At 41.6% G+C, this 25,480-nt stretch overlaps 4 protein-coding genes across 7 annotated transcripts in view; all 4 read right to left on the minus strand.

The window, feature by feature from the left end:
* Nucleotides 1-796: 796 nt before the first annotated feature.
* LOC117263709 (glutathione S-transferase A) lies at nucleotides 797-3,910 on the minus strand. Its single transcript, XM_033637315.1, has 6 exons — nucleotides 3,662-3,910; nucleotides 3,448-3,513; nucleotides 3,134-3,239; nucleotides 2,259-2,377; nucleotides 1,193-1,278; nucleotides 797-1,105 (listed from the first exon to the last, which is right to left on the minus strand). The coding sequence occupies exons 1-6, from the start codon at nucleotides 3,827-3,829 to the stop codon at nucleotides 973-975; spliced, it is 678 nt and encodes a 225-aa protein (XP_033493206.1). The 5' UTR covers nucleotides 3,830-3,910; the 3' UTR covers nucleotides 797-972.
* Nucleotides 3,911-8,159: 4,249 nt separating this feature from the next.
* Nucleotides 8,160-12,016, minus strand: LOC117263708 (glutathione S-transferase A-like). The gene is made up of 6 exons (XM_033637314.2): nucleotides 11,738-12,016; nucleotides 10,887-10,952; nucleotides 10,652-10,757; nucleotides 9,197-9,315; nucleotides 9,012-9,100; nucleotides 8,160-8,923 (listed from the first exon to the last, which is right to left on the minus strand). The coding sequence occupies exons 1-6, from the start codon at nucleotides 11,903-11,905 to the stop codon at nucleotides 8,791-8,793; spliced, it is 681 nt and encodes a 226-aa protein (XP_033493205.1). The 5' UTR covers nucleotides 11,906-12,016; the 3' UTR covers nucleotides 8,160-8,790.
* A 127-nt stretch (nucleotides 12,017-12,143) lies between these two features.
* Nucleotides 12,144-15,404, minus strand: LOC117263710 (glutathione S-transferase A-like). Of its 2 annotated transcripts, none has more exons than XM_078176003.1 (6): nucleotides 15,156-15,404; nucleotides 13,420-13,485; nucleotides 13,239-13,344; nucleotides 13,042-13,124; nucleotides 12,869-12,954; nucleotides 12,144-12,784 (listed from the first exon to the last, which is right to left on the minus strand). In XM_078176003.1, the coding sequence occupies exons 1-6, from the start codon at nucleotides 15,321-15,323 to the stop codon at nucleotides 12,652-12,654; spliced, it is 642 nt and encodes a 213-aa protein (XP_078032129.1). In that variant the 5' UTR covers nucleotides 15,324-15,404; the 3' UTR covers nucleotides 12,144-12,651. The 2 variants fall into 2 exon arrangements, with proteins under 2 accessions (XP_078032129.1, XP_033493208.1); XM_033637317.2 differs by having other exon boundaries at nucleotides 13,042-13,160.
* Nucleotides 15,405-15,510: 106 nt separating this feature from the next.
* The window catches only part of fhod3a (formin homology 2 domain containing 3a), a 70,804-nt gene continuing 60,834 nt past the window's right edge, over nucleotides 15,511-25,480 (minus strand). The window contains exons 17-28 of one of the 3 annotated variants that reach the window (XM_078176004.1): nucleotides 24,233-24,930; nucleotides 23,746-23,886; nucleotides 21,630-21,788; nucleotides 21,329-21,511; nucleotides 20,043-20,162; nucleotides 19,661-19,822; nucleotides 18,395-18,585; nucleotides 18,080-18,284; nucleotides 17,909-17,944; nucleotides 17,417-17,624; nucleotides 17,138-17,302; nucleotides 15,511-17,026 (exon numbers count right to left, since the gene is read on the minus strand). In XM_078176004.1, the coding sequence (XP_078032130.1) occupies nucleotides 16,944-17,026; nucleotides 17,138-17,302; nucleotides 17,417-17,624; nucleotides 17,909-17,944; nucleotides 18,080-18,284; nucleotides 18,395-18,585; nucleotides 19,661-19,822; nucleotides 20,043-20,162; nucleotides 21,329-21,511; nucleotides 21,630-21,788; nucleotides 23,746-23,886; nucleotides 24,233-24,930 (2,351 nt within the window). In that variant the 3' untranslated portion in view covers nucleotides 15,511-16,943. The remainder of the gene's footprint in view (nucleotides 17,027-17,137; nucleotides 17,303-17,416; nucleotides 17,625-17,908; nucleotides 17,945-18,079; nucleotides 18,285-18,394; nucleotides 18,586-19,660; nucleotides 19,823-20,042; nucleotides 20,163-21,328; nucleotides 21,512-21,629; nucleotides 21,789-23,745; nucleotides 23,887-24,232; nucleotides 24,931-25,480) is intronic. The other 2 variants (XM_078176006.1, XM_078176005.1) reach the window with 2 other exon arrangements.

A 25,480-nucleotide genomic window follows, 5' to 3' on the forward strand; every position in this document is an offset into this window, starting at 1 on the left:
CCAAACCATCAACCCTCCAATCTACAAAGGCCTTTGTTCAGCTGCAATAATAAGGCTCAGTGCATTCTACTGTCCTCTCCTCACTTTATTATTCATTGCTTTCCTTTGCGCTCCTCCTTTCAATTTGTTCTCCTCTTTTCTTTTTTTTAATAGTCACGTACTAATAATACTCATAATTATTTCCTAAATTTGCTTTAAATATTCTTAAATATATCTTAAATATTCTTATACCTCAAATTTAAATGGGATTTTGGTGTTTCATTCCCAGTATGCTGTTGGTTTTATGGTATGTTGAATCCTATCACTGCGTTATATTCTCACCTCTTCAGAACACGCTTTTAGCTTGAGCAGCGTGAAACCTTTACAACTATTATGTTTTGCAGTGAATGGGGATGAATTGTTGCTTTTGGAGGCCTGAAACTATCACCCGATTATGATTTTGACTTGCTTTGTTCCCAGGGTTAAACAGTTTAGTAAAATGCTGATAACAAAAAGCCTGGGATCAAGGCCATAATGGTCGATGTTCGGGGGGTTCTGAATCAGCTCACACACAGAATTGCCGTACATTGTAATACTGAAACGGAGGTAACAATGACAATTTTTTATCTATTATTTTGATTACATTTGCTAATCATTTTTAACTGCCATGTTGTGACAGTGGTGCTGGTTCATTGTTGTCATGGCATAGCATTTTTCTTTTAATTTCCTGTGGTTCAAAATCCTGGTGTAAAAACCGATAGTTTATGGTTACACAGACCTCTGACACTGACCTTGAAATTATTAAAGCACACAAAGCTGAAAGTCATTTTTTATTCCTTTCGTTAACAGCACAAAAATAATCATCTGCTGTTTCTGTCACAAATTATGCACAGAAATACAAACCACAGTAACAGCAAATGTATATTTCTTCAAAGTGGTATTTATTACACAACAGGAACAGTTCCAGTGTGTCTGCTGATGCGTGTTTGAATCTCAGATGTCTTTCAGTGTGTCTTGTGACTGTGGGCTCTCCAGCCAGGTAGGAGGCCAGGTGGCTTTGATGCTGGGTCTGTCCTTCAGACCGTTATAGTAGGCTGTCAGTTTAGGGTAACGCTCCTCAGATAGCCTATAGAGGAGAGAAAAGTTTGTGTGAACATTTGCATTAAATTTGCCCAGCAGCTATAAGTTATTTCCAGTCATTTCATCCACGTACCCAAAACGGTAGAGATAAGCGATGCTTGGATAAACAGTCACATCAGCCAGTGAAAAGCTCTTCCCTGCCAGGAAAGAGCCCGATGCCTGAGAAGAAGGAGCAAAAGAGTTAGGGCTAAAGAACGGACAATGATGATACTCATGTCAGCAGCTGAACAGGGCCACACTTTTCGCTGTTGTGGATGCTATACATTAGCTAGTTAAAATACATTATAGTTGCATGTGTTCCACATGTTAGGACATGAACTTATTTTCTTTCTTCCTGAGAGTAAGATGACAAGACTGATACCACTCTTATATCAATGAACTAAGAAGCTAATGTCAGCAGCATAGACTGTAGTCACTTCACAAAAATGAAGCCAAGATATCCTGCATACGCGCGCCGCCATCTTGTCCTGGTGACATAATTTGGAACCACAGCAATCTCTGCAGATATCACGTTCCCACCCATGCACCTGTCCGACCAATTGCGAGCAGCACCATTGATAGTGAGCATACTGATTGGCACACACACCATTTTTAACATCACATTACCAGTTATAACCAAACTTTTCAGCATGATAGGAACTACCTCAAATGACAGAAACAATCTTTGGGAAAAATTTGACATGTACTTGGTTTTTTTTTTATTTTGACCCATGTCCCATTTGCTAACATGTAAGGGGTGGGGTTTATGAACGGACTACTACTTCTACAAATGTGGTTAAAAGTGGAGTAGCTCATTATGTCAGGTTGAAAATATCGATCAGCAGGTGGCTTCACGCTCCCCTGTGCATCTCTTATAGGGATGAACCAATGTTTTGTGTTACCCACAGACAGAGCTAAGCTAGCTGTTTCCCCATGCTAAGCTAAGCTATACCATACAGACATCATACATATCACATCAATCTTCTTATCAAACTCTCAGAAAGAAAGCAAATGCTTTGGAAAAAAAATGCTGCCACAGCTAAAATCTTACAGAACATCCAACATGTAACTGCAGCGTTAGTTCCTGAGCATTGTGTCACTTCCTTCCTCTGCAGCTCTGTGTCTTTTGTCGTGTGTGTTAAAGGAGATTTCATGTTTACCTTCTGCAGGTATCCCTCCCACAGCTTGATCTCAGTAGTCAGAGCCTCTTTGTTTCTCTTTATGGCCGAGTCGTGTCTCTCTCCCTGCGGGACCTTCCAGGTGTAGTAGATAACATCGCCTGCAAAATGTTACCACAGGCATTCAGTCGTGACGGTGGCACTCAGAGGATTGCACGATATCAGCAAACGTTATCCGCTCATCATACAACATCCACTACTACACTGTGCTTAGACTAATTGGTTTTACCTCCCTAGGCGTTGAGGGTGGGGTCAGTAAGGACATTATTATGTAACAACAGTTTCAACGTGAAGAGAGAAAAAGTGGCTACAACAAAGTTTGAGGCAGCCTACTTAGAAACTGTTCACTTTGGGAACTGTATTTCTGATTTTGCTGCCTCTCTTGTTTTTGCAACCCTCGCCAAAAACAACCCCGTCTCATGACTTGAGCTTTGCATGCAAGCTGGTCTGAGCATGTGACCCTCTGTGGGATTAACGTTTGACCTCTCGACATCTAGCTGTTTTAAGGGGTGCACCACATAGAATTAATGCATGGTGCAATAGCTTAATAATATGAATGCACAGCTCATTAGTGCACTGTGTGTGTTTTGAGCAACTCAGGTCCTCTGAGGAGACTGAATGAAGACATGAAGTCTCAGAGGTTTTAAGGTGGCAGCTCTGTGTATGATGTTGCCAAGAGCACTGTATTTCAAAGTCCCATAAGGCGAATGTCTAAATGACAACAACATCAGCCAAGTCATCAAGTTATTAGTGAGACGCTGAACCTAGTGATGCCTTAATAACTTCATGTTCAAGTGGCTCAAAGGTGATGACTATTATTTCTTAGTAAAATACTTTTCATGTCAGGGTTAACATACCCATTTTCTGGTTTAGGGTGAGACCCTCAAACATGCGCTGGTACATCTGTGCTTGCTCAGCTGGGCAGTCAGGGATCAGCTTGTTTCCCTGGGACTTGAACTGGCTCTGTTGTTGGAGACATGAAAAGACGGCTATTATGAACAGCTGCATGGCGCTCCGGTGTCTTTTCCTTTGAGGTGTAGGGTGACTGTCTTTGAGGCATTGTTGAACACACAGCACAATGAGTCCTCCTACTTATTAACTCCTTGGTGGAATATGGCTGCATGCATTTTTAACTAGGAGGCCTGAGTTTGCACTTTAGCCAAGTTCTTACCTCTAGGTACATGCAGGCAGCGTAGGACTCATTCAGGACATAGTCTTTGTGCTTGAATGTAGGAAGCTTTAAGAAAGACAGATTGGACAGAAAACTTTATGTAACTTTTTTAATTTTTCTAATAAAATTAATATAAATGTGTGCATATCAGGAAAAAAAGGCAGTCTGACACTATCAGAGGAATATGTCTAAGTAATGTCTGAAGTGATCTTACCTGTCCCCTGGGATTCATGTCTGTGACTTGCTTGGACTTGTGCTCCATTTTCTCAAAGGAGAGCAGTTTCTGGTTGTAGCCCTGCAGGTTCTTCTCCTCCAGAGCGATCATGACCCTCCAGCAGGGAGGAGAGCCGGAGCCCCACAGCAGAGTCATGTCCTTGGCCATGGTTTCAGAGTGAGCTGCTACACCTGACTGTTGTTCAAGCTGTGAGAAGTGGAGGAAGTGGAGAGAGTGAAGCAATTGTGTGGCAGATGTCTATTTTATAACACACTCCAGCCCTTTGCATCCGGATTGGTGGACTTAAGTTCCAACCCATTTTTGTGTTATCACCAAAGATTTGTGACTCAAGACAGTTGAGATAGTTCACACCCTATCCAAGCATGTTAACCCAACCTTCTGTTAAAGGGATAGTTCAGATTTTTTTTGAAGTGGGCTTTCATAGGGTGCTTATCCATAGACAGTATGTTACATGCAGTAGATGTCAGTTGGCACGCCCCCAGTTTGGAGAAGCAGGAAGGAAGCTGACAAGGGAGCTCAGCCGTAAACTGCTGTGGAGGTGTCTGCAACAAAATGTATTTTAGCCACCGAAAAATATCAGTTTAAGTGTATGCTACATTTAGGATATTTTCACCACTTTACCTTGCTGTCAGACGGTGATTCCCAACTGGAAAATGAAGCTGTTATATCACTCTCTTCAAAGTCAGACTCCATTGAGAAAAACAGTGATTTAACACAGGAGCTGCTGGTCCACCACTGCCTGGAACAGTCATTTTGTTTGTGTTACTGTGTGACTTTGGCATTTAAAAGGTTAATTTGGATTCAACAAAATCACATAATAGCACAAACTAACTAACTGACTGAAGCAGCTGTGGACCAGCAGCTCCCTTGTACAGGGAACTTAAATTACTGTTTTTGTCACTGGAGTCTGGTGGCGCTGACGAAAGCATGGAGGTGGAAATGGAGCTGTTTACGGCTTCTTTGTTAGAACGTCCTAATGCATATTATCTAAATATAGCGTACACTTAAACAGATTTTTTAGGTGGCTAGAATACGTTTTGCTGCCGACCCCCATCCACACCTGTACAATGCTTTGCTTACGTGTCGGACTCCTGTTTGTTTCTCCAACCTGGGGGCGTGCCAACCAACATATACTGTATATTTCAAACTGACTATAGATAAATACCTCATGCAAACCCACATCAAAAAATCTGAACTGCTCCTCTAAGTCAAGGCGACATGAAATTCTGCATTATGCCTCTAGATGCTTATATTCATTGGCATTAGCAAAGTCACATATGTTGAGGAGAGACTTCTCTTGCTTTGAATAAATACTCTTTGATCCTTGTCACGCAGATCATGATAGTAGGGTAAAAAGGGAAAAAAGACAGGCAAGAATCCAACACTGAAATAAGAGGACATTTTGTGCAGTGACAGTAATAACTCAATAAGACAAATAAATAATAATAACACTTATACACTGGAATTATAATCAACAATCACCCTATTCACTCACGTTATGACTCTATTAGTTTTCCATAGCAGTCCAACATATATTACTTGGACGATATGTATCAGAGGAAATTCAAGTGGAAGTGTCATCTTGGTGTATTGATTTTATCTGAAAACTACTTCTGCGGTGATGTACTTTACTATTTCTTGATGCACGTCTACAACATCCTGAAATTTGATTGTTGCAGAGTCACAGTGACTCAGCACTTTACCTCTGCACACAGAGAGAGCCAACCCTGGCACAGTCATTAAAACTAAACAATAGAGTCTCTACCAAATGTAATAGATACCACCTGTTTAATTTGTCCCTACATTTGAGCCTCACATTTCACAAGTGAGCCCCCACTATTCATTGTTCATATATATTTTGCAGTTTCTTTGTGCCCTTTTTCACTGAATCAGTCTTTGCACTTCAGCAGTTGCGCTCTCAGTTGCCCATGTCAGCACTGTCATGTATCCTCCTGAGACAGTCTGCAGTCACCTTCTCTGCTATTTTGTTCTGCACTTGCAGTCACAATACAACTTGTTGCATGAAAGACAGCTAGAGAAATCACATGAAGATCATGTGGTGCTGCTGAGGGCGGTTCCGATGCTTCATTCAGCTGCTGACCATATTATTTTAATCTTTCCTGAGAAGTTTGACCAAAGGATTGCATCACAATCTTAACGACGACACATTCAGTGCATTTAGTCTTAAAAATAATGGTTTGTGACCCGATGACATTCCACGTCTTATCGTTTCATCTTCATTATAAAACTCTTCCTTGAGTTTGTCAGCTTCATTTTGCTCGATCAGCATGACATAGACAGGTTCTGCTGACAAAGCCTAAGTAGAAGGACAATAAGCAATGGTATTTACAATACAGCTGATTTTTCTGCAATATTTGGTCATGTTGGCCGATACAGGTTCTACTCTACATGCTTGACTTGGAACATTTTCACATTTAATATGCTGGTTTGAGTCCTGTTTACACAGGTGCCCTTGAAATTGGACTGCTCCCATTGGACCATTCTGTTTTTTAAATAAAGGCTGAATAAATGAACATGGTGCACAAAATTCAGGTTGTAAGGCAAGGAAGAAGTTATCTGATATGTAAACATCATGGATAAATTACTGAATGGGCTCACCGGTCACAGGCCAAGGGACCTCCCTGGGCTTTACCTGCAAAATGTCACCTAAATTAACACGTTCTGACCAGGAAGAGACTCAAAATGACCACAAAGAGACACAAAATGACTATTAAGTGACACAAAACTACCATAAAGACATACAATTACCTTGATAACACAGAAAATGACCACAAAGAGCCATAAAACCACAAAAAGATGCACAACAACTGCAAAGAGATGCAAAACCTCCACAAAGTCTGTGTGTCTTGCTCTTATGTAGAAGAGGTGGTGTGGCCCTTTGCACATCTGTGCCCGGGGGCCCTCTGTCTCATAATCCATGAGCATATTTCAACCCCTTGACAGTTATCAGGCCCATATTTTACAGGTCTCATGTTTCCAAAGTAACATCATCCTTGTAGGCTGATTGCATGTGATCATCAGCGTTTAGCATTATTTCAGTGTCATGAGGTGGCTGCAGACTTTTCAAGCACACTCCAGTTTGGTTTCCAGAGACTGATCTTGTGATGGCAAATAAGAAGACGCTATTTGATCAGATAAATAGTTTACAATAAACAGTATACTCTTTGAGTCTTCATTGTGTGTAAATGCTATACCACTGAGAAACATTCAGTGCATTGCTTATGTTTCACAGGCAGCACACAATGTTGGTTGGATCGGGCGGCCCCGTGATATTTTATCTCTTCCACAGGAAGTAGTAAATGCCTCTGTAATCATCAGCTGATGGTGCTAAACAGGAGAAGCCCCAAGTCGACATTTCTGTAAAAACACAAATAAGTTACATTTGCACATTTCATACATATCATATCAGCATTTCTAAAGTGACATGGTATATATGAACTGACTGGAGAGGGATAGTGGATGGCGTGTAATCTAGACAAGACGCTTGCTACTGTTCGAGACAACAAAAGCCGTTGTGATGTAGCAAGTCATTGCTTTTTTAGGCACCAAATGTGGGTGTTTTGTAGGGAACCATTGCTGCGTTTCCAGCTGGGATTGTGCCCCCAAAACCAGGTATTTTTAAGCTAACACATGATATTTTCCTAATCATAATCAAATTTTTTTTGTTTCTAAATGTAACCACACGTTAACCTGTGGTGCAGTGGAGGGTATATGCAGGTATACCAGGTATACTCAACCACCTATCAGCCAAAGAGCCTTTGGAATATATAGGGGGTATACTTAACTTCATCTTAGGTAACTTTCCCACCTACCTAGTTGTCAACCCACCTCATCAACTACCACTACACCACTGATATTGCAGCCTAAAGCTTCATGGTACCCGCTACATAATAATGTGCAATTGTGTCTGCAGGGACATACAATGCCAACATTTTTCTGGTGCCCCAAGATGAGTGATAGGATGTTACTTAACACTGCCATTGTTTCTCTACTCAGCACCATGAAGGTGGCTGTACACCAGGTAGGGCGTGCAGGATCTGAAGCCAAGATTGTAAGCTTGCAAAAGCCTCTACATAATACATGCACTTAAGAATTCAAGTAACATATACCAACATACACTGCAGTACAGCTGGGGTTGTTTAAAAGAAGCGCAGCACTCCACATTAAACGTAAAACCATTTGTACTTTATGTAAATACCTCTATCACATTTATGCAAACTCATGATAATGCAGGGCTTCTCACTCACCTTTGTGCACGGCAAACAGGTTTTGGCGCGGCCACAGAAACAATAAAACCACTGGATTGTATCACCACAGACACCGCCTACCTTTTTTAAATTGATATGTGAGATTGAAAACCTGTTGTATACATGACCTGGATATTAAGGGTTATACAGTTTATGTAATGCTGTGCTCAGCAACAGTAAAGTCATAACTTTAATAAAAACTCTCAGACTTTGTTCACGTCTCTGGCAGTGACACGGTTTTATTTGCAATGCTACAGTACAATTGTAGAGGCAGTACACTGGTGTAGGATGCAGTTAGTGTGTAAAGCCTACAAGACACGTTGGCTGTAGCGGTGGTTACTTAGAACAAGAGAGAGGTTGGAAGCTATTAAACGAAAACAACTGATGTCATAGGAAAGCCCAAACAAACTGCTGTTATAGTTATAGTGAGTATAGTGATTAGTCAACGACATTGATGTTAGACACGTGCCATGTATCTTGGCAACAAAATCTGCTATGTCAACAATATCACAATGTGACATTTGCCTGTTACCCTGCAACCTATCCTGTGTTTATTAACGGATTTTTGTCACAGATTTGGCAGAAACATCACTGAAAAACCTAAAAATAAAAGTTAATTTTACAAATTAAAAAATAAGATGCACATTTTTGCCCTTGTAAGACTGATATATTGAGAGCACACTAGTAATCAACACTTACTTTCCTTTTTATAATCAGAAAAGTTAACGAGCTGTATCATATTTGACAAACTGTGAGCTGAAAACTATATTAAACAAAAGCAAAACCCTTTTTATAGAAACCAAAACACAAGCAGACGTGACTGTAACGTGCGTGTGGTTCTCAGATATCTTTGAGTGTGTCTTGACCCTTGGGGTTCTCCAGCCAGTGAGGAGGCCAGCTGGCTTTGATGCTGGGCCGCTCCTTCAGCAGAGCGTAATACTCTCCCAGTTTAGGGTAATGCTCAGCAGACAACCTAGAGACAAAGCAGGAGACATTTGAACTGCAGCGTCAAGACTACACATCACTTATTTGGTTCGTGTGACTTTTTCCCCCCCGCTTACCCAAATCTGAAAAGAGTAGCGACAGTAGGAAAAACGATCACGTCAGCCAAAGAAAAGGACGGTCCTGCCAGGTGAGAGTTTGAGCCCAGCTTGAAAAAAAAGAAATGAAAAATAAAGCATGTTTAAACACATCTATACAGGTTGTTTTTGTTTGTATGTGTGTGTGTGTGTACACTATAAACTACCTTCTGCAGGTAGCCCTCCCAGAGCTTGAGCTCAGTGGCCAGAGCTTCCCCGTTTCTCTTTCTAGCTGAGTCATGCCTCTCTTCCTCAGGTACAAACCAGTCATAGTAGATAACTGCGTCTAGAAACACACACACACACACACACACGCACACACGCACACACACACACACACACACACACACACACACATTCAAGGGTTAGTGGCTTCACAGGGTGTATGATCCTATTTCCTTGGTGTATCAAGTATTGCTGAAAGTGTAGCATAATCAAACATCAATAATTTATTGTTTAAAAAACTGCATTGTGTTACAAAAGCAGGTCACGTACAGTGTTGGGGAGTGAGCAGTGACATGTAATTAAATTACAAGACAAATGTAATTGTGATCAGTTACTGAGAAAAATAATTCATTATTAAATTACAGTTACTAATCAAAATGGTGGTGATTATAAAGGGGTTACATATGAATGTATTTTTTTTTTTCAGTAAAAAGTTTCTATGTAGAAAAAAGAAAGTATTTTGTTTTGGGTTGTTTTTTTTTGCTGTGCAGGAATGCCGTCTTTCTGCTCAGCCTATTTCCTGAAAATGCTCAGCTTCATTGCCAAGTTTAAAACATTTGTTAGAAAAGTAATCAGTAATCAAATGTAATAATTGACGAAGAAGTTAAAATGGTAACTTTATTCTTTACATTTTTAACAGGGTAACTAGTAATCTGTAACCTAATACATTTAAAAAATAACCCTTCCAAACTGGTCACATCTCAAACAGCTAGGTGTAAACATCACTCAGACAGGAGTTAAAAGCACATTTGATGAGGACTATTTTTAGCTGCGGATGAACACACACTTGTTGCAGTGAGTATTTTCAGCACCAGGACAGTGAACGTGACTCTAAATTACATATGTGCCAATGTTCATGTGCACACTCCAATTAACGTACACTAACATGTCGTTTATCATGTCAAATTGTGGAAAAGTGGAACAGGCGTCGCTTGTGCCAGAAGTTTCCACTGGTGGCGCACTTGTTCAACCACGCGAACACATCCTCCCTCTTTCATTCCTTCAAACACCTTCTTGAAAAGGTGAGTGATGTGATATTTGCACATATTCAAAGCCCTCTTGACATCCAAGTCTTTCATTTTGTTTAAAAACAGGTGTGTTTCTCTTTGTCTTTCTTTATGGCCATGCATCTCTGCACCAGCACTGCAATCTGTAGGTGAGTGTGTGTAGTTGTGTGCAATGCATCCATGATGACACACAGAGCTGAGTGTAAACAGACAAGAGGCTGTGTGAAACATAGTCACTGAAACATGTCACCCAGTGTTACTGGTTTTGGTCTTTTAATTGGGATGGGACAACTGGAGAAACAAAGAATATCACAAATCTTCCCCTTTAAATTTTGCTATAACTTTTTTCTTTGCAGTGCTTTAAAATAGATATTCATTTATCTGTCTTACTGAGTTTTTCGTAGAACGTGAGACCCTCGAACATGCGCTGGTACATCAGTGCTTGCTCTGCCTGGTTGTCTGGGATCAGCTTGTTTCCCTGAGACTTAAACTGACTCTGCCATGAGGACAGAAAAGGCACAAACATGTCAACATGTCACACTAATAATGTGGAATTTGGTGTTTTAGTATCTGTTAAATTGCTTCATGAATGGAGACTTGTTGGTCGATGGACAGGCTCACTCACCTCCAGGTAAAAACAGGCTGCGTAGGATTCATTCACGATGATGTCCCCGTGTTTGAAAGAGGGAAGCTTAAAAATAAAACAGGTTTTGATGTAGGGTTAACTGCTGATAGCCTTATCACCATACAGCCTCCTCTTTCCTAATGGCACTGGGAGCCAAATAAAACTACCTGCTGAGATGTATCACACAGGTTGGGAAACAAAAAGCTGGTGCACTAACCCTGCAACTTATTTAAAAAACATGTTGGATAGTTAACTACTAAAAATTAAAAGTGTTAATGTATACATGTTTACAGGAAATTAATGGTAGTAAACTTGGGCTGTGTGGTAGAATCTTTAAGCCAAACTCCATTCAAAATCCAGTCAATTAAACCTTATCTTGTTTTCTGGTGAAATACATCCCACAAAAACCAAGAATAAAGACGTTTAAATGACACCTAAAGGCTTATAATAACTTCGGCATGCTGATAGTTCACCTGCAGTATAAACCTGTCACTCAGCATTGCTTTGTTTTAGCGCCCTCTGCTGTGCGTTTGTGCGCAAGGCATATGAGGGCGTAATACATATTCATTAAGCTGGGAAAAAAAGTGCTGCTTGGTGAATATATTATAAGCCGAATTATAAAGGACATCCAGCTGGATCATTTGCAGCCTTCTGCAATGTTTCAACATGTATAGATTTTTGCCGGCAAGCTGGAAAACATTCAGTATATAAGGTTTTGAATGGAGTTTGGCGCCGCCTTAAAGAATATCCAACGGTAAGACTGCTATTAATACAAGCTGTTGCTATGCTCGTGTTATTTGGGGGAGGGGAATGTTAAGGGAAGTTTAAAGTCTAGCTACTCCATAGCATACCTGTCCCCTGGCATTTATATCTAACACTTCTTGGGACTTGTGCTCCATTTTCTCAAAGGAGAGCAGTTTCTGGTTGTAGCCCTGCAGGTTCTTCTCCTCCAGAGCGATCATGACCCTCCAGCAGGGAGGAGAGCCGGAGCCCCACAGCAGAGTCATGTCCTTGGCCATGGTTTCAGATTTGACAAGTGGAAGGCTCTTCGCCTGTCACTGTCAGCTACTGAAGATACGAGTGCACAAAAGAAAGGGGATTTATTGTAACTCTTTCCACAGTTCTTAAGGAGCTCTAGCTGTAATAGAAGCGCATACAGCCACCTACTGGTTAGGAGGAGGTATTACAGCTAAACAAAAACAGTTTAAAATCATCAGTCATCATTTTAGTGCATTGTCAGTATGTACCAAACTGTGCAATATGTATATTTCTTACATAAAATAATGTGAATTCAGCTACTCAGTCTGTGTTTTTATTATATTTTGCTTTTTTTTTTTTTTTTACTGTTTACTTATTATATTGCTTTGTGTTTTTACTCATGTATCTTTTTCTGCACTGTCCCCTCGACTGCTGTAATGATTCAAATATCCCCACCGTGGGACTAAAAAAAATTCAACGTCTTTATTTTAAATGTAAAATATTACATTCACAAATGCAAATGGACTAAAATGATAATGACACAGCACAACTGAAAATGGAAATCGAGACATATCAGACAATATATTGAAACATTACATAAACTCAAGAAAAGTAAAGCAATGAAAACAATTTAAATTTGTAAAGTCTTAAATGTTTTTCTTTAAAAATTGTATAACTATATTTGTTTAAGTTATTTGTATGGATTAAACATGATACAGCAATTTAAAGAAAGGCTTATCTTATCTTAAATGTACAATAAAATGGTAAAGGCACTATTTTTTGTGTTTCAGAGATCCTTGAGGATGTCATAACCATGTGGGCCGTCCAGCCAGTGTGGGGGCCAGCTGGCTTTAATGCTGGGTCTATCCTTCAACAGGCTGTAATATTTGCCCAGCTTGGGGTAACGTTCAACATACAGCCTAAAGAAAAGAAACAAAGCTATGATGTCATCAAAAATCAAGGCACTCTTGCATCATTCGTCCATACCGAACTTGGCCACCTACCCAAAATGAAACGCATATGCAGTGTTTGGAAAGACGATGACATCAGCCAGAGAGAAGGGCCCTGCCAGGTATGAGCCTGCAGCCACCTTGATGCAGAAATCAAATGAAAGAAAGCTGTCAGTATGGTGTGTGCACATATCTCTCAATGTGTGTGTGTGCTGTTCATACGCTACCGTCTGCAGGTAACCCTCCCAGAGTTGAAGTTCAGCAGCCAGAGCTTCCTTGTTTCTCTTCACAGCAGAATCATGCCTCTCCTCTTCAGGGACAAACCATTCATAGTAGACAACTGAGTCTAAGACACAATATGAATATAGTATGTGATGGTATTCACATAGCCTTGGTATTCCTGCGAGGGCTGTATGTAACTTACTGAGTTTATCAGTGAGGAGGAGACCCTCCATCATGCGTTGGTACATCAGTGCTTGTTCTGCCGGAGTGTTGGGGATCAGCTTGTTGCCTTGAGACTTGAACTGATTCTATCAAAGAAATAGAAAGATAATGTCAGTCAGTATAATGTTCCACATATTCCATATATAGTTTTTACACTTTACCTCCAGGTATAAACATGCAGCAGTGGACTCGTTGAGTATGTTGTCTCCATGTCTGAAGGCAGGCAGCTGGCAGAAAGAGGTTACAGAATATTAGCACAAGAAGGCAGGCTTTAAAGTTTGTATTGTGCAGTGCAGTTTGTGTTACAGGTAACATTACATACAGAGCATGGTCAGTAAACCTATTTAATGACAAAATACTTTATTAAAAATACCATTTGCATATCGATTACTCACCCTAGTTACACTGAATTTGTGAGATAAACTTCTCACGTGTCCACGGTGAACGAAGAATCTAAAAACAGAGAAAATTCTTGATGTATAGAAGTGAAGGGATCTGACTACAGCAAAACTACATTAACTTTATCTGTCTAAAAACTCTCACACAGCTTGTTCAGCATAATCCACGTCTCATTAATCCAGTCTTATTCCCAGTACTTCCCAATCACATGTATTTTTCATAGATGTAAAATAATAACTAGATACTGGATGACAAGATTTTTAAATCACTTTTCTTGGCTCAAGGAAAGTGTTACAAATATATAACCTACATTTTATTTCCAATTCTTTATAGAAAGAGTTGTAATTCACCTTGTTTGCATTTCGAGGTGTCCAGTCAACAGTTTTACAAATGTCCCTTTTATGATGGTGGTCTGCAGGGGAAATGCTTTTTGGGCCACACAATTTTTTGCTGCAATACCACAAGTGGCCACTTGGGAAAATTGGCAGTAAGGCTGAGCAGCATTCCTGGGGCCGTGGTATTTTTGCTAAAATATTACTAGCATGACCGGTCTAATGGACCACGCCTGGGCAAAAATTAAAGGCAGCATTGGAGGTGGGGCCCTGTTCATTCCTATGAGAGTTGCTCAGTGGCGAATGAATCCAAAAAAGCTTGATTTCCACCATATGAAATAACTCAAATCTTCCACACTGGAATGGATAAAATCTGATAAACAAGTAATTTTGCAGGGATTGTGATCCTCAAAAAAATGTATCCACTGATTTACAGATGTCTTGTCACAATGTAAGTCTATGGGAAAAAGTCTTTTTGGGCCCAATGTCATAACGTGATGGACACAGAAGTTGTAATTCCACAGTTTGGCCACAACAAAAATTGGCGTCAAAGCCCTGCACACTGCCTGGGGGCCATTTTTGAACTCTGAATTTAGACAAACATGCTTGCCCAGGTGCGTTACTCATCCGTGCGTGAGACTTTCTATGTGGAAGTGTTTTAAAGGTCTAGTGTGTAGGATTCAGTGGCGTCAAGCGGTGAGGTTGCAGTCTGCAAACAACTGACACTTCTCCCGTGTACCAAGTGTAGGAGCACCTTCGAGCTCATTCAAAGGTAACCAAAACACAAGGCTTTTTATTCAAGTGAGTAAATATTCCATTTCTGCCAATCTGTCCCCCTAAATCCTGCACACTTGACCTTTAAATAGCAAGGTTTTGGCTAAAATGCATGTGTTTAAGTACTGAGAATAAGTAAATGAGACTTGGATTATACTGCACAAGTTGTGTACGAGTTTGCAAGCTGGTGTTTTGATATGTGGTGTTTTGGATTCCTGGGTCACTGTGGAGGTATGAGAAAAACTTCTTTGCCAGTTCAGTGTAACATATGGTGAGGAAATGATACACACGATTTAGTGGGTGAAGATTTCTTCTAAATATTGCTGCACCGTTTATTAGTGTCACTGTGTGATTCCTTTGTGATCACTCTGCACATGCTACAGCACACCCACCTGCCCTCTTGGGTTGATATGCAAGACTTCCTTGGATTTGTGCTCTCCTTCCTCAAAAGACAGCAGCTTGTGTTTATAGCCCTGCAGCTTCTTCTCCTCCAGAGTGATCATAACTCTCCAGCAGGGAGGGGATCCAGCCCCCCACAGCAGAGTCATTGACTTGGCCATGGCAGGAGACCGTAGAGACAAGACGCCGATTCAATGAGACAAAATCAAATTGCACAAGTAAAGTGAGCGGCAGTTGCGCACTTTATGGCGTCTCATTGATCCAAAGGTTGCACAGTAGGAGCACACCCACATGCTCTAGTGTGTTTTCGAGAAGTGAAAGCAGTGAAGAAGAATGACATGCACCTTCTTTTTTTCACTCAATGGTTTTTGTTTTTTATTGCAGAGTGTGTATACACAGCATTTCAAGTGAAAGTGTATGTAACCATGGTTTCAGCTCACCACATCATATTTATGCAGCGATATTTCCCTGTTTTTGTTGCACTGTGAGAGGAGCAGATGGGTCAGCTGAGACTTACATTACCCACAATCCTTTTCAAGTACAATATGAGCACAGAGTTCAAAGTAAATGCCCAAATATTGCTCCCCTCTCTCAGCCCCGAGCAAACACGTGTATCAGCTATGACCACATCTGTCATTTCTTTTTATCTTTTATTACAATTCACAGAATAGCCTCTTTTTACCCTTTTCTCTCAGACTATAATACAAGTTTCTACAGAAATTACAAAAATAATACATCACATGAACCGCACTAAACATGCACACTGTAGTACGAGAGTACTTTGTACCTGGCAGCTGACAAGGGCATTTACACATTTTATGCAGAATTATCTGCATGTCCTTCAAAATAGATTATTAAAATTTAAAAAATGTCTTTATCTTTTTGTCTTTTTACACTTTACAAACAGTTCCTCTGAGATAAATACTTCCTTTTGTCTGTACTTTGAATCAGTCGTTCATTTCATCATTAGAAACTATCAATGTTGAGTAAGGTGCAACATGTCCGAGCTATGCAAATAAATATTTTGCCAAAATAAAAAAAGTTAATTCTCATCAACAGTCACACTCGACATAACTGCACCTGTGAACGTGACATTTGTGAGTTATCTGAGAAGTAGGTGGTGACTGAAACAAGATGGAGAGATGGCGAAAAGGTACAATACTGTCCCTTTTAAATGAAAGGCACACGTCAGATTGAAAACCTTTCATGTTCCTACGAAGCACAGCTACACTCGTCACTTGTCAAACGGGCAGCTGCAGAAGCAAACATTTGCCTTCTCACAAAGGATCCTTCTTAGTGAGCCTCTTTGTTTGTGGTGATCTCTTGGCGATTATTTAAAACTGGATAAGAGAACAAATTAACTTTTACAACTTAAATTCACAGCTTAAATAAATGAAAAATGGTGAAGTCACAGCTGCAAAAACTCAAGCAAAAATCATCCCTTTGGACTGATGCCACATTTCAAATGCATGTTTAGATAAAAAAAAGTATCACTTTAATATAGAGGCAGTTCACTGAATTTAAATTTTCTTTTTCTTGTTGAATACATCAGTCCTCATTTGACGCATTCTCTTTCTTCACTTCCAATTTTCTTTGTGCGGCATTAACAATAAACACTATCATGGCTGCAGCTTCATCACTCAGACACATCAGGCAAAATTAGCAGCTGGCAAAAACCTAAAGGGGTTTGTGACTGGATACAACTCTGAAAAGTGTGGCGAAGGCAGATGGCTGACGGAGATGTCGCTTTGATGATTGTAGTTGTGTTTCCACGGCGATGATCACATTTGTGCATCTGGAGAATCGGTTAGTCCTAAAGCTAGAGCTTCCTCTGGAGTCAGACCGTTCTTCAGAGTCCGCCTCACTGTGAGGAGAGGAGAGGAGAGGAGAGGAGAGGAGAGGAGAGAAGAATTCATATTCATATACATGTCAGAATTAGTTTGTGGTATGGAGAAGTTAAGCATTCAGGTCGTACATGACTTGCGGTTGGCCCTGGACCTCCTCCTCTCTCTGGGCTGGGCTCTGGTTCCTGGGCCCTGAGTGGCGGACCTCACTATACGCTCCATGATCTCGTCTGCGGCGTCATCTCCACAGATCGAAGCGTCCTCCACGGGTGGAGTCCATGCCTGCACAGTGCGACCTGAACAAATCAAGCAAAGGTATGAACAACTTGTCAACTTGTCAAGTGCCCTGACTCTTGTTTTACTGTTGAATTCTCTGTGTGACCCTGTGAGGAACTTCTGGTTTCCCTCACCTCCCCTTCCAGGCCGGGATCTTGTCCTTGTCCGAAGCCCCGGGACTGCACTGACCTCCTTGTCACTGCCACTGAGGCTGGTTCTCAGCACGGCTTTCATGTGCTCGTGCTCTGCAGCATCCTCAGCGTGGCCCAAACCCTGAGGCTGCTCCACCTCCTGGCTGCCACTAGGAGCGCTGCTGCTGCTGCCAGAGCCATACCGAGCACACTGATGGAGAGAGACAGAATGAAAGAAAGTAAGAATTCAGCAGCTTGTATTTAAGTACTTTGGGCTTCGACTCAAACATGCTGAAGCATCAAGAAAAACATCCAACCTGTAAAGATTACAATGCTTACTGATCCAATCAGATGTTAAAATCAATGAAAAGGAGACTTTAATGAAAAGTGGTCCAGTCAGGATTAGTGGTTTCATGCACACGCGCCACACACACACACACACACACACACACACACACACACACACACACAGAGACACATGCAGGCAGCCCGTACACTTGTTGATACTTCACTCTCCTCTTCATCATCAGACTACAGGGGAAACAAAGAGTGAAAGTCAAAGAGTTGAAGAGAAAAACAGCCATAGATTTGGAAAGAGAGCAAGAAAAAGGAGTTGAAAGTCTGAGCGTGTCTGTGTGAGGGATTCTGTCTGTGTGTGATGCTCACAGGCGCGTTGACGTCCATAATCATCTTTCCTCGAGTCTTGTTGCGTTCACGGTGGTCTGCTCGTTTCTGTTTCTGTTGCAGCACGCGGTCTCGGGTGGTTCGGTACTCCAGTGCAAACTCACTCATGATTTTACTGAACCTGTGGACGCTGATCTCTCTCACACTGTAAGCCGGATGACCGAGGAACAACAGGAATGAGTGGAACCTGGGAGAAGGAGGAGGAGGAAAGGAGAGGAGGAGTGATGTCCAGATACATGTGTAGAGAAAATATGTTCTGTTAGATAGATGAAGAGAGATTGTTGTGAGGGGAACTACCTGTTGATGATCCTGCGGTGAACAATCTTGAGGATGATAATCCTCTCGGCGCAGTCTTTGAGAAAGTCAGACATCTTCTGCTTCAGCTGGGGCTTCATCTCATGCTTGGCGATCACCTTCAGGTGGTCCCATGATGCTTTGCAGCGCCGCTCCATCTGACACAGGTTCTCCTGCAGCTGGTCGAAATCCACCTGACAGGAGAGATGTTGATACAAGGGCTTTGTAGAAGGAAGGTACTTTGAGGGAATACTCTAATACCCCTGTAACTGTATTGCTTCCCTCTTATAAAGTGGTTGATATCATTCTGCTAGGCTGTAAAACATCATATAGGAATCAAAAGGAGTCACCTAATCTGTCATCGGTGACGTAGTGTAAGTGCATGATTTATCCACTTTAAATTCATTCAACTTGAAGTATAAAGAAGTAAAGGTTCCCCCGGACACAGCTCCCTTCTGGGTGCACGCTGGTGCAGGATAAACCACATCAACCAAAAGACAAATCAAAGTTCCAGAGGACACCAGGATATCCAGACACTTATTTTATTGATGGCTTACATTAAAAACAAAAAAAAGAGCGAACTATACGTTTCCCATGATGCTTCATCAGATTCGCTCTGTGCTTAACTGCTTTGGAACTTTGATTTCCTTTCTGGTTCAACTTAAATTTTGTTGACCTTTTTCTCAACAACCCAGTTTTACATTACAAGAATTCATGAGCAGACTTTAAACAAATTATTCAAGTTCTAAGTTCACTTGCTATAACTCACATTTTCAAGGCAGCAGGTGCATGTATGTGTTTAAATTGAACCACCTTGAAAATGTTTTAATGTAGGGATGCAAAATAGTGCACATACCATTGACTGTATAAAAATAATCAAGGTAGCAACTGTGATGTCACCCATTGGTTTGTGCTCTTCCATTTTAAAGCCTTGAGTTTGTCATTTTGGAGACTGCCTTCTTGGATTTTTGAATTAGCTAAGGTGACCCTTTGCAGACAGTCACTTAAAGTGGCCACGCCCTTAATTATGCATAAATGTAAGCCTTAATCAAATTTAGAATGGTGACTTATATGAAAATGAACAACCTGTACAGCTGTCGTGAATGGAAAAATATGCTATAGAGATCAAAATTGTTTTCTTGTACCAGGCTGTAAACATGTTTATGGAGGAACTGCAGATTTTGGCACTTCCATGTTGGCTTTATGTTTTAACCCTAGAGGTTGCTGCTTCATCTTTAAAAGTTTTCCATTAGTGCGAGTGAAGCATACCTTTGCAGATCGCGTGATGGCTCCAATCTCGGAGTAGAGGTCGGTGCTCTGAGGGAAGTTCTCCACCACCACAGAGCAGGCGTGATGCAGCAGCGACTGCTTATGAACCGTGTCCTTCACCTCTGGAACCTTCTCCAAATATGTCAGCTCGAAGCCTTTCGCCTGGATATATAATCGAAGAAATAATGATTGAGCTCAGGGTTTGTCTAATGAGGTACATGTGTTCTCACCAGATTATAGTGGCTACCTGTATGTGATGTAATTTTTAATCTGCAAATTACAGGCTTAGAAAATACACACTACAATTACTACAAACTACTACAAACAAGAGACGTTTGTCATTATGTCCTAGTGTGATGAGCCTCTAATGGTCATGACTCACATTGGTGCCATTGAGAAAGTTTCCCATAGAGAGCAGTGTGGAGAGGATGTAGCGGAGAGTTTTGTTCTTCTCCAGCTGTTCCATACCCTCCTTCAGATCCTGCAGAGGCTCTGCAACTTCCTGAGATGAAGGAAACACACACACACACACACACACACACACACACCCACATCATTAGCTGAGTCAATTAAGACTACAAAAAACATGTGTTTCCTTAATGTATGGTTATAAAAGTGGTCAACAGGTGCACCGTGTCTTTCACCACATGACATCTGTGTTTGAGGTCAGGACAGGTTGTTCGAAGGTCGCTGTCTCGGTCAGTCTTAGCTATCAAACGTGCTTCTGATTACATGAAGCATTTGTTTTTGTGCTGCTGGTCTCTCCTGTGTGCATGTGTTTGTGTGCCTGCACGGTATGTTGCCCTCCATTAAGCCTCCCACTGCCAAACCATCCCACAGAGTCGATTCGGGAACGGCGATCTGCTGAACGTGCAGTCAGGAATCGTGCCTTTCATTGAGATTAAAGACAAATGCATCCTGCGGAAAGCCGTAAAATTTACAGGAGGGGCGGTATGTTTCTCATTCTCAGGGTTTTGACTTTGAACTTCTCCTCCTGGATGCATTCTTTGCCCGAGTAAAACATGATGTACCACAGGAAGACAAGGTGCTGCTAATAAGCGTGCATATTTTGTTATGATCCTATGATGTAACTATGTTGATGTTTTGCGGATGTTGTTTGTACTACAAGGGATGTTGATACTTACTGACACGGGCACAAGGCACACACAAACGCACACATGCCGTGCACATTTAGTCAAACCTTTATGGTGCAGACTCAGAGTTCATTTGGCTTTGTGTGTATGTCTGTTTCTGCTTTAATCTCTTCTCCTCCACCCCACAGACCGATTTTTGTCTTGTGTAGGGTAAGACAAGGGATCTTAAGGGGAGATAGCAGGTCCCAGTATGAACCACATACAGGTGGTACACATCATCTAAAAAGCTTGGGACCTCAAGATTCATCTGAGATGCAGCTCAGAAGTGTGTGTCAAGTTTTTCTTGTCATTAATATGTCTTAATTATTGTGTTTTGGTCAGAAGCCTATTCAAACTTCTAAAGTTAGAGTATATAAGGGCCCCTTCCTCCAAACCCGTTACGGCCTCTGAAAGACAGTAATGTGGTTGGGCCTTCCCTCCTCTACATTCTTATGAAAAGAATCTACCTATTCTTTTTTTCCAAGTTGTTATAGTTTGATCTAATCACTACAGCACTGTCCATGTTCATACAGACCTTCTGGGTTGCCTCATAGTCCAACTTGAAGGCCCAGAGTTGGAGTCGGGCAGAGAGCTCGCTGATGGAGGACAGAGTGAGGAGGAACTGCTCTGCTGAGCCCAGTGGGACATCAGGGTTGGCCAGCTGTGCCTCCTGGATCTTTTGCTTCTCCTCCTCTGTGGGGATCATCGTCAGGATTTTCTGATGGCAAGGAGAAATTGGGATCAGAGAGGATGGCAGTATTTATACAGATGATGGGTGTTAAATAAGGGGATGAAGGATCTGGGAATTCTTTTTCACCATCGTCTGTATCCCTCACCTCTATGCCCTCCTTGTTGAGTGCGTACTCGTCAAAGTTAAGGATGGCCGTCTTGATAGTGCGAGGAGGAGGCAGCACCGTCAGACCGATGTTGATGGTGTTACTCCTCTTTGAATCCAAAACGATGATCTCCTGACGCTTGCCGTCTGCTGCTGTTTTCTGGTACACAAAAATACATCGAGGGTCACTGCTTTGTGTCGCTTTTCTCAGTGTGGTCTGCTTTATGGGTTTGTAAGGATTAGAGGGATCATCGCTCAGGTTACACTGACTGCAGCTCGTAGGGGCCGGAAATACCATTACAGTTAAGTCTTTACAGTATGTGTGTTTATGTGGGTGTTTGCATAAGTCTGAAGTCATATTGTCACTGCATGTGAACACATGACCTCACCCGCACTTGAGGCTATTATAGGCTATAAATATAAGGAAGTCGTAATGTGTCAGCACATAAACGTGTAACAGAGTAGGTGTTAAGACCTGGTTACTGCCACCAGGAAGTTTTATACCCATCCTATGGAGGCTGGAAGACTTACACTACAGTGCAACTCTGGCACTACTGAGTTGTTACATCTTACAGTTGATGCTATAATGATATGTAGGACTAACGTTTTTATATTTTCATTGAAAATTCTTCAGTGTATTGGTTATATTTAATGCCTGTTTGAGTGTTTTATAGAATAGATTAACATACTTGTTAATGAGATGTACTCAAGAAAGTGAAACATGGAGCCTATGTATGCAGAATCTGTTGTCAACGGGACAAGATTTTGGTATTGGAAGCATTATGGTTTCTGTTTGTGGTCCGAATTGTACTGACGAATGACGATTGAGTGGCAACTAAACAGTTCGTGTTGGTCTAAATGCAGTCTAGGAATCCATCGGCTATCGTCTGTGGATGATTTGGCTTTTTATTAGTTTTTTGTTTGTTTATCAAATGAGGAGGTCTTAGACTGGACATCTGCTGGCTATATCAAAAGCCCCGAAATATTGGCTGTTGCCACCGGAGGATTATTGTGGTAAGACCAACAGCTGATGGGCACCGAGATTGGGCTGCAACTAATGATTAATCCATTATCAATTACTGCCTATTGTTGCCTTGTATAATGAATTTGTCAATAAAATATCAGAAAAAAAATAGTTTTTCTGATCAACTTATCAATTAATTGACTAATTGTTGCAGCTCTGGAATAATGTTGGTTGTAAGATTAATCAGATGGATAAAACTGGTAAGAGATCGAAAAGAAGCAACGTTTAAAATCCAGTACAGACTGATCATTGTACAACCAAGAAATACACCTAACCAAATTATTCAAACCACAAAGGGTGAAAATCTACATGAAACTGGTTTGAACCTTTTCAGTCTCTAATTTTTAATATCTAAAACACAAACTCTACATTCTGATGGGCGAGGTAAGAAAACTGTAGAACCAAAGGAGAGTCTGCCAAAACAGCCTCAGTAGAGTTTGCCCTGACCTCTGGCTTCAGTATTCTGGTGGTCCTTTAAACCCTGATTTCTCTCATTAACTGGCAGCTTTGCTTGAGCTGTTTCCATACTATAGCTGGAGACCACCATCATACAGTCACAGTACGTGTGAAACAGAAGCCGAGTTGAGGTTAGTTACTAAAATGGTTCGGCTCTAACCAAAGTCTCGGAGTTCAAAGTGCGGGAGGCCTGGTTTCAGCTCCCCATGCTAGCAGACCATACTTTTCTTATTTAGAGGCTTTGAGAGAATTACAAAGGATTCAAACCTCCCATGTTTGATCAGGATCAGGACACACGTGACCTTGCTTAACCGTTAAAACATTCAACAACTTTCGTGTTCTGGAGATGATGGACACCAAACCCATGGACTTTGTGGCTGGCAAAGGAAAGGTGTTTGTGACAAAGATCTCTTTGCCCTCTTTTTAATCTGGTATGGTGGAACCACATTTGAACATCAATGACTTACAGACAAATATATAAAGTTGTAATGTGTAGTGGCCATGACGTACAACTTTTAGTGAAACCTCAATGATGTGATGAAACATGAACAAACTGCATACATTTCATATCATACAGTGAGTCGATAAATTGGTGTCTTTATCTTCTTTAAACCCAGATCAGGCACTGGTTGTTTACCTTTGTAACTGGCATTTCCTTTGATTTCGACTCAAACAGGTGTTCCAGTTTGGCTGTGTCAATTTTCACTGGATCCAGTTTGGACCAGAGCGAGTCTCCGCTCCGTTTGTAGTCCCTGTACTGAGAGTCTGTCGGACGCACCTGGTCACAAACAGAGCAAAAGTCGACTACATTAGGTAGAGACATGTGTCAGACAACCCTTTCCTGCAATAAAAGAGGTAAATGAGAGACTCTGAACACAAAGAACCACAAAGAACAGCACTGTGTCTGTGATGACTCCTTAATTGTATCTGGTAAATGAAAACATGATGTCTTCTAAGAGCTCTTGATCTGCAGGAACTCCAGCCAACAACACAGGTCAAATATTTCTGAAGAATGACACTCTACTTTCAGTTATCATCTTCTGAATAAATGCTGTGTGACACTGGATAAAAACAATGATAGCTGTATCTGATTGACGGGAAACAGTAGTTGTGTCATGACTTACCTCACTCCAGAAGAGCCGTATTGTCTTCTTCTTCTTGTTGAAGAGTGGAGGCTCTGGAGGAGGAGGCACTGGAATTGGGGCACTGAAGGAAGGGGGAGGAGGAGGCCTCATAATTCCAATCAGTGGAGGGGGTGGGGGGCAGCTGCCTAGCATGGGTGGAGGTGGTGGGAAGCAGGGTATACAGGGTGGAGGAGGCGGTGGGGGCGGGAGGTCACCGCATCCTCCCATCAAAACAGCATCCAGAATGTCCTTGTCGTCTTCCTCCGTCAGGTCGGTGAAGTTAATGTCCCCGATGCGCAGCTCTCGAGGGCTGGCCAGGAGCTGGTCCCAGATCGTATCTGATTCCTTTTTGGGTGGAGGAGGAGGGGGCTCGTTGGCTGGGACATCCGGGTGAGGGTGGGGCGAACCGAGGTCCTTGATCAAGTCTCCAAACCGCTCGGCGAACGGTCGGATGGTCCCATGGTGCTCTGTCCTGTCAGCCTTGCGGTCGCTCTCCTGGTTGTCGTCCGGTTGCACGTCAGCATCCTCCAGCGCCTCTTTGTCCTCCCCCTCTCCTTTTTCCTTCTCCTTCTCCACATCCTCCTCCTCTTCCTCCTCATCACTGGGCTTCTTGTTCTGGGAGTACAGCATGTCCAGCATGAAGAGCTTGCTGTTGAGGAGTTTGCTGCACTGCTCGTTTACCTCTGCCTCCTTAAGGCCTGAGAGAGAGAGGTTGATGGGGTTAAAAGGAGAGAGATATATGAAAGAGTGCTCACTGAAAGAGATGATGGACAATATGGCATATAAGTGATATCTTAAATGTTTTTAGGTTATGTCATGTTACACAATTTATACGATAATATGCTGATATTTTGAAATCTCCTCTAAACTACTGTAGACTACTAAAATACTGAGGAGAAATGAGGAGGGAAATGTTAAAAAGCCTTTATTGCGGTGGCTAAATCATTAAAAGAGCCAACAAGTTTCGACCACTGCAGGTTCACTGTTATAATAAAGTTAAAAAAGTACTGGATTAATGAAATAAATCAAAGCGGCGCTCTTATACTGAAGCACTCAGCTCATCTCAGGATGGTTTGTGGATGTTTTTGCTGTGAACTTGAAGCTTCAACTGGTGTTAGCAATTAGGGGAAAGCAGCAGACAGCAGTGCGTGAGGAGTTATTCACTGTTAGCCGGAAACAAACAAACTGCTCTCCAGTTCATATAACAATAATATTTCCTCATATGCTCACACACTATCAACCAGGAGA

Source organism: Epinephelus lanceolatus, chromosome 16 (genome assembly GCF_041903045.1).
Source record: "Epinephelus lanceolatus isolate andai-2023 chromosome 16, ASM4190304v1, whole genome shotgun sequence".
Taxonomy (NCBI): Eukaryota; Metazoa; Chordata; class Actinopteri; order Perciformes; family Serranidae; genus Epinephelus; species Epinephelus lanceolatus.

Bases quoted from the DNA above. Each gene is read 5' to 3' on its own strand.
- LOC117263709 (XM_033637315.1), bottom strand. From the start codon at position 3,829: ATGGCCAAGGACATGACTCTGCTGTGGGGCTCCGGCTCTCCTCCCTGC. The intron at 3,514-3,661 runs GTAAGATCACTT...TCTTTCTTAAAG, and splicing joins ACATGAATCCCAGGGGACAG to CTTCCTACATTCAAGCACAA. The intron at 1,279-2,258 runs GTAAACATGAAA...CCTTCTTCTCAG, and splicing joins GGGAGGGATACCTGCAGAAG to GCATCGGGCTCTTTCCTGGC.
- LOC117263708 (XM_033637314.2), bottom strand. From the start codon at position 11,905: ATGGCCAAGGACATGACTCTGCTGTGGGGCTCCGGCTCTCCTCCCTGC. The intron at 9,316-10,651 runs GTAAGACAGATA...GTGTGTTTCTAG, and splicing joins CACGTTCTACGAAAAACTCA to ACGCAGTTATCTACTATGAC. The intron at 8,924-9,011 runs GTAAGCGGGGGG...CTTTGTCTCTAG, and splicing joins GCTACTCTTTTCAGATTTGG to GTTGTCTGCTGAGCATTACC.
- LOC117263710 (XM_033637317.2), bottom strand. From the start codon at position 15,323: ATGGCCAAGTCAATGACTCTGCTGTGGGGGGCTGGATCCCCTCCCTGC. The intron at 13,345-13,419 runs GTAAAGTGTAAA...TTTCTTTGATAG, and splicing joins CTGCATGTTTATACCTGGAG to AATCAGTTCAAGTCTCAAGG. The intron at 12,785-12,868 runs GTAGGTGGCCAA...TCTTTTCTTTAG, and splicing joins GCATATGCGTTTCATTTTGG to GCTGTATGTTGAACGTTACC.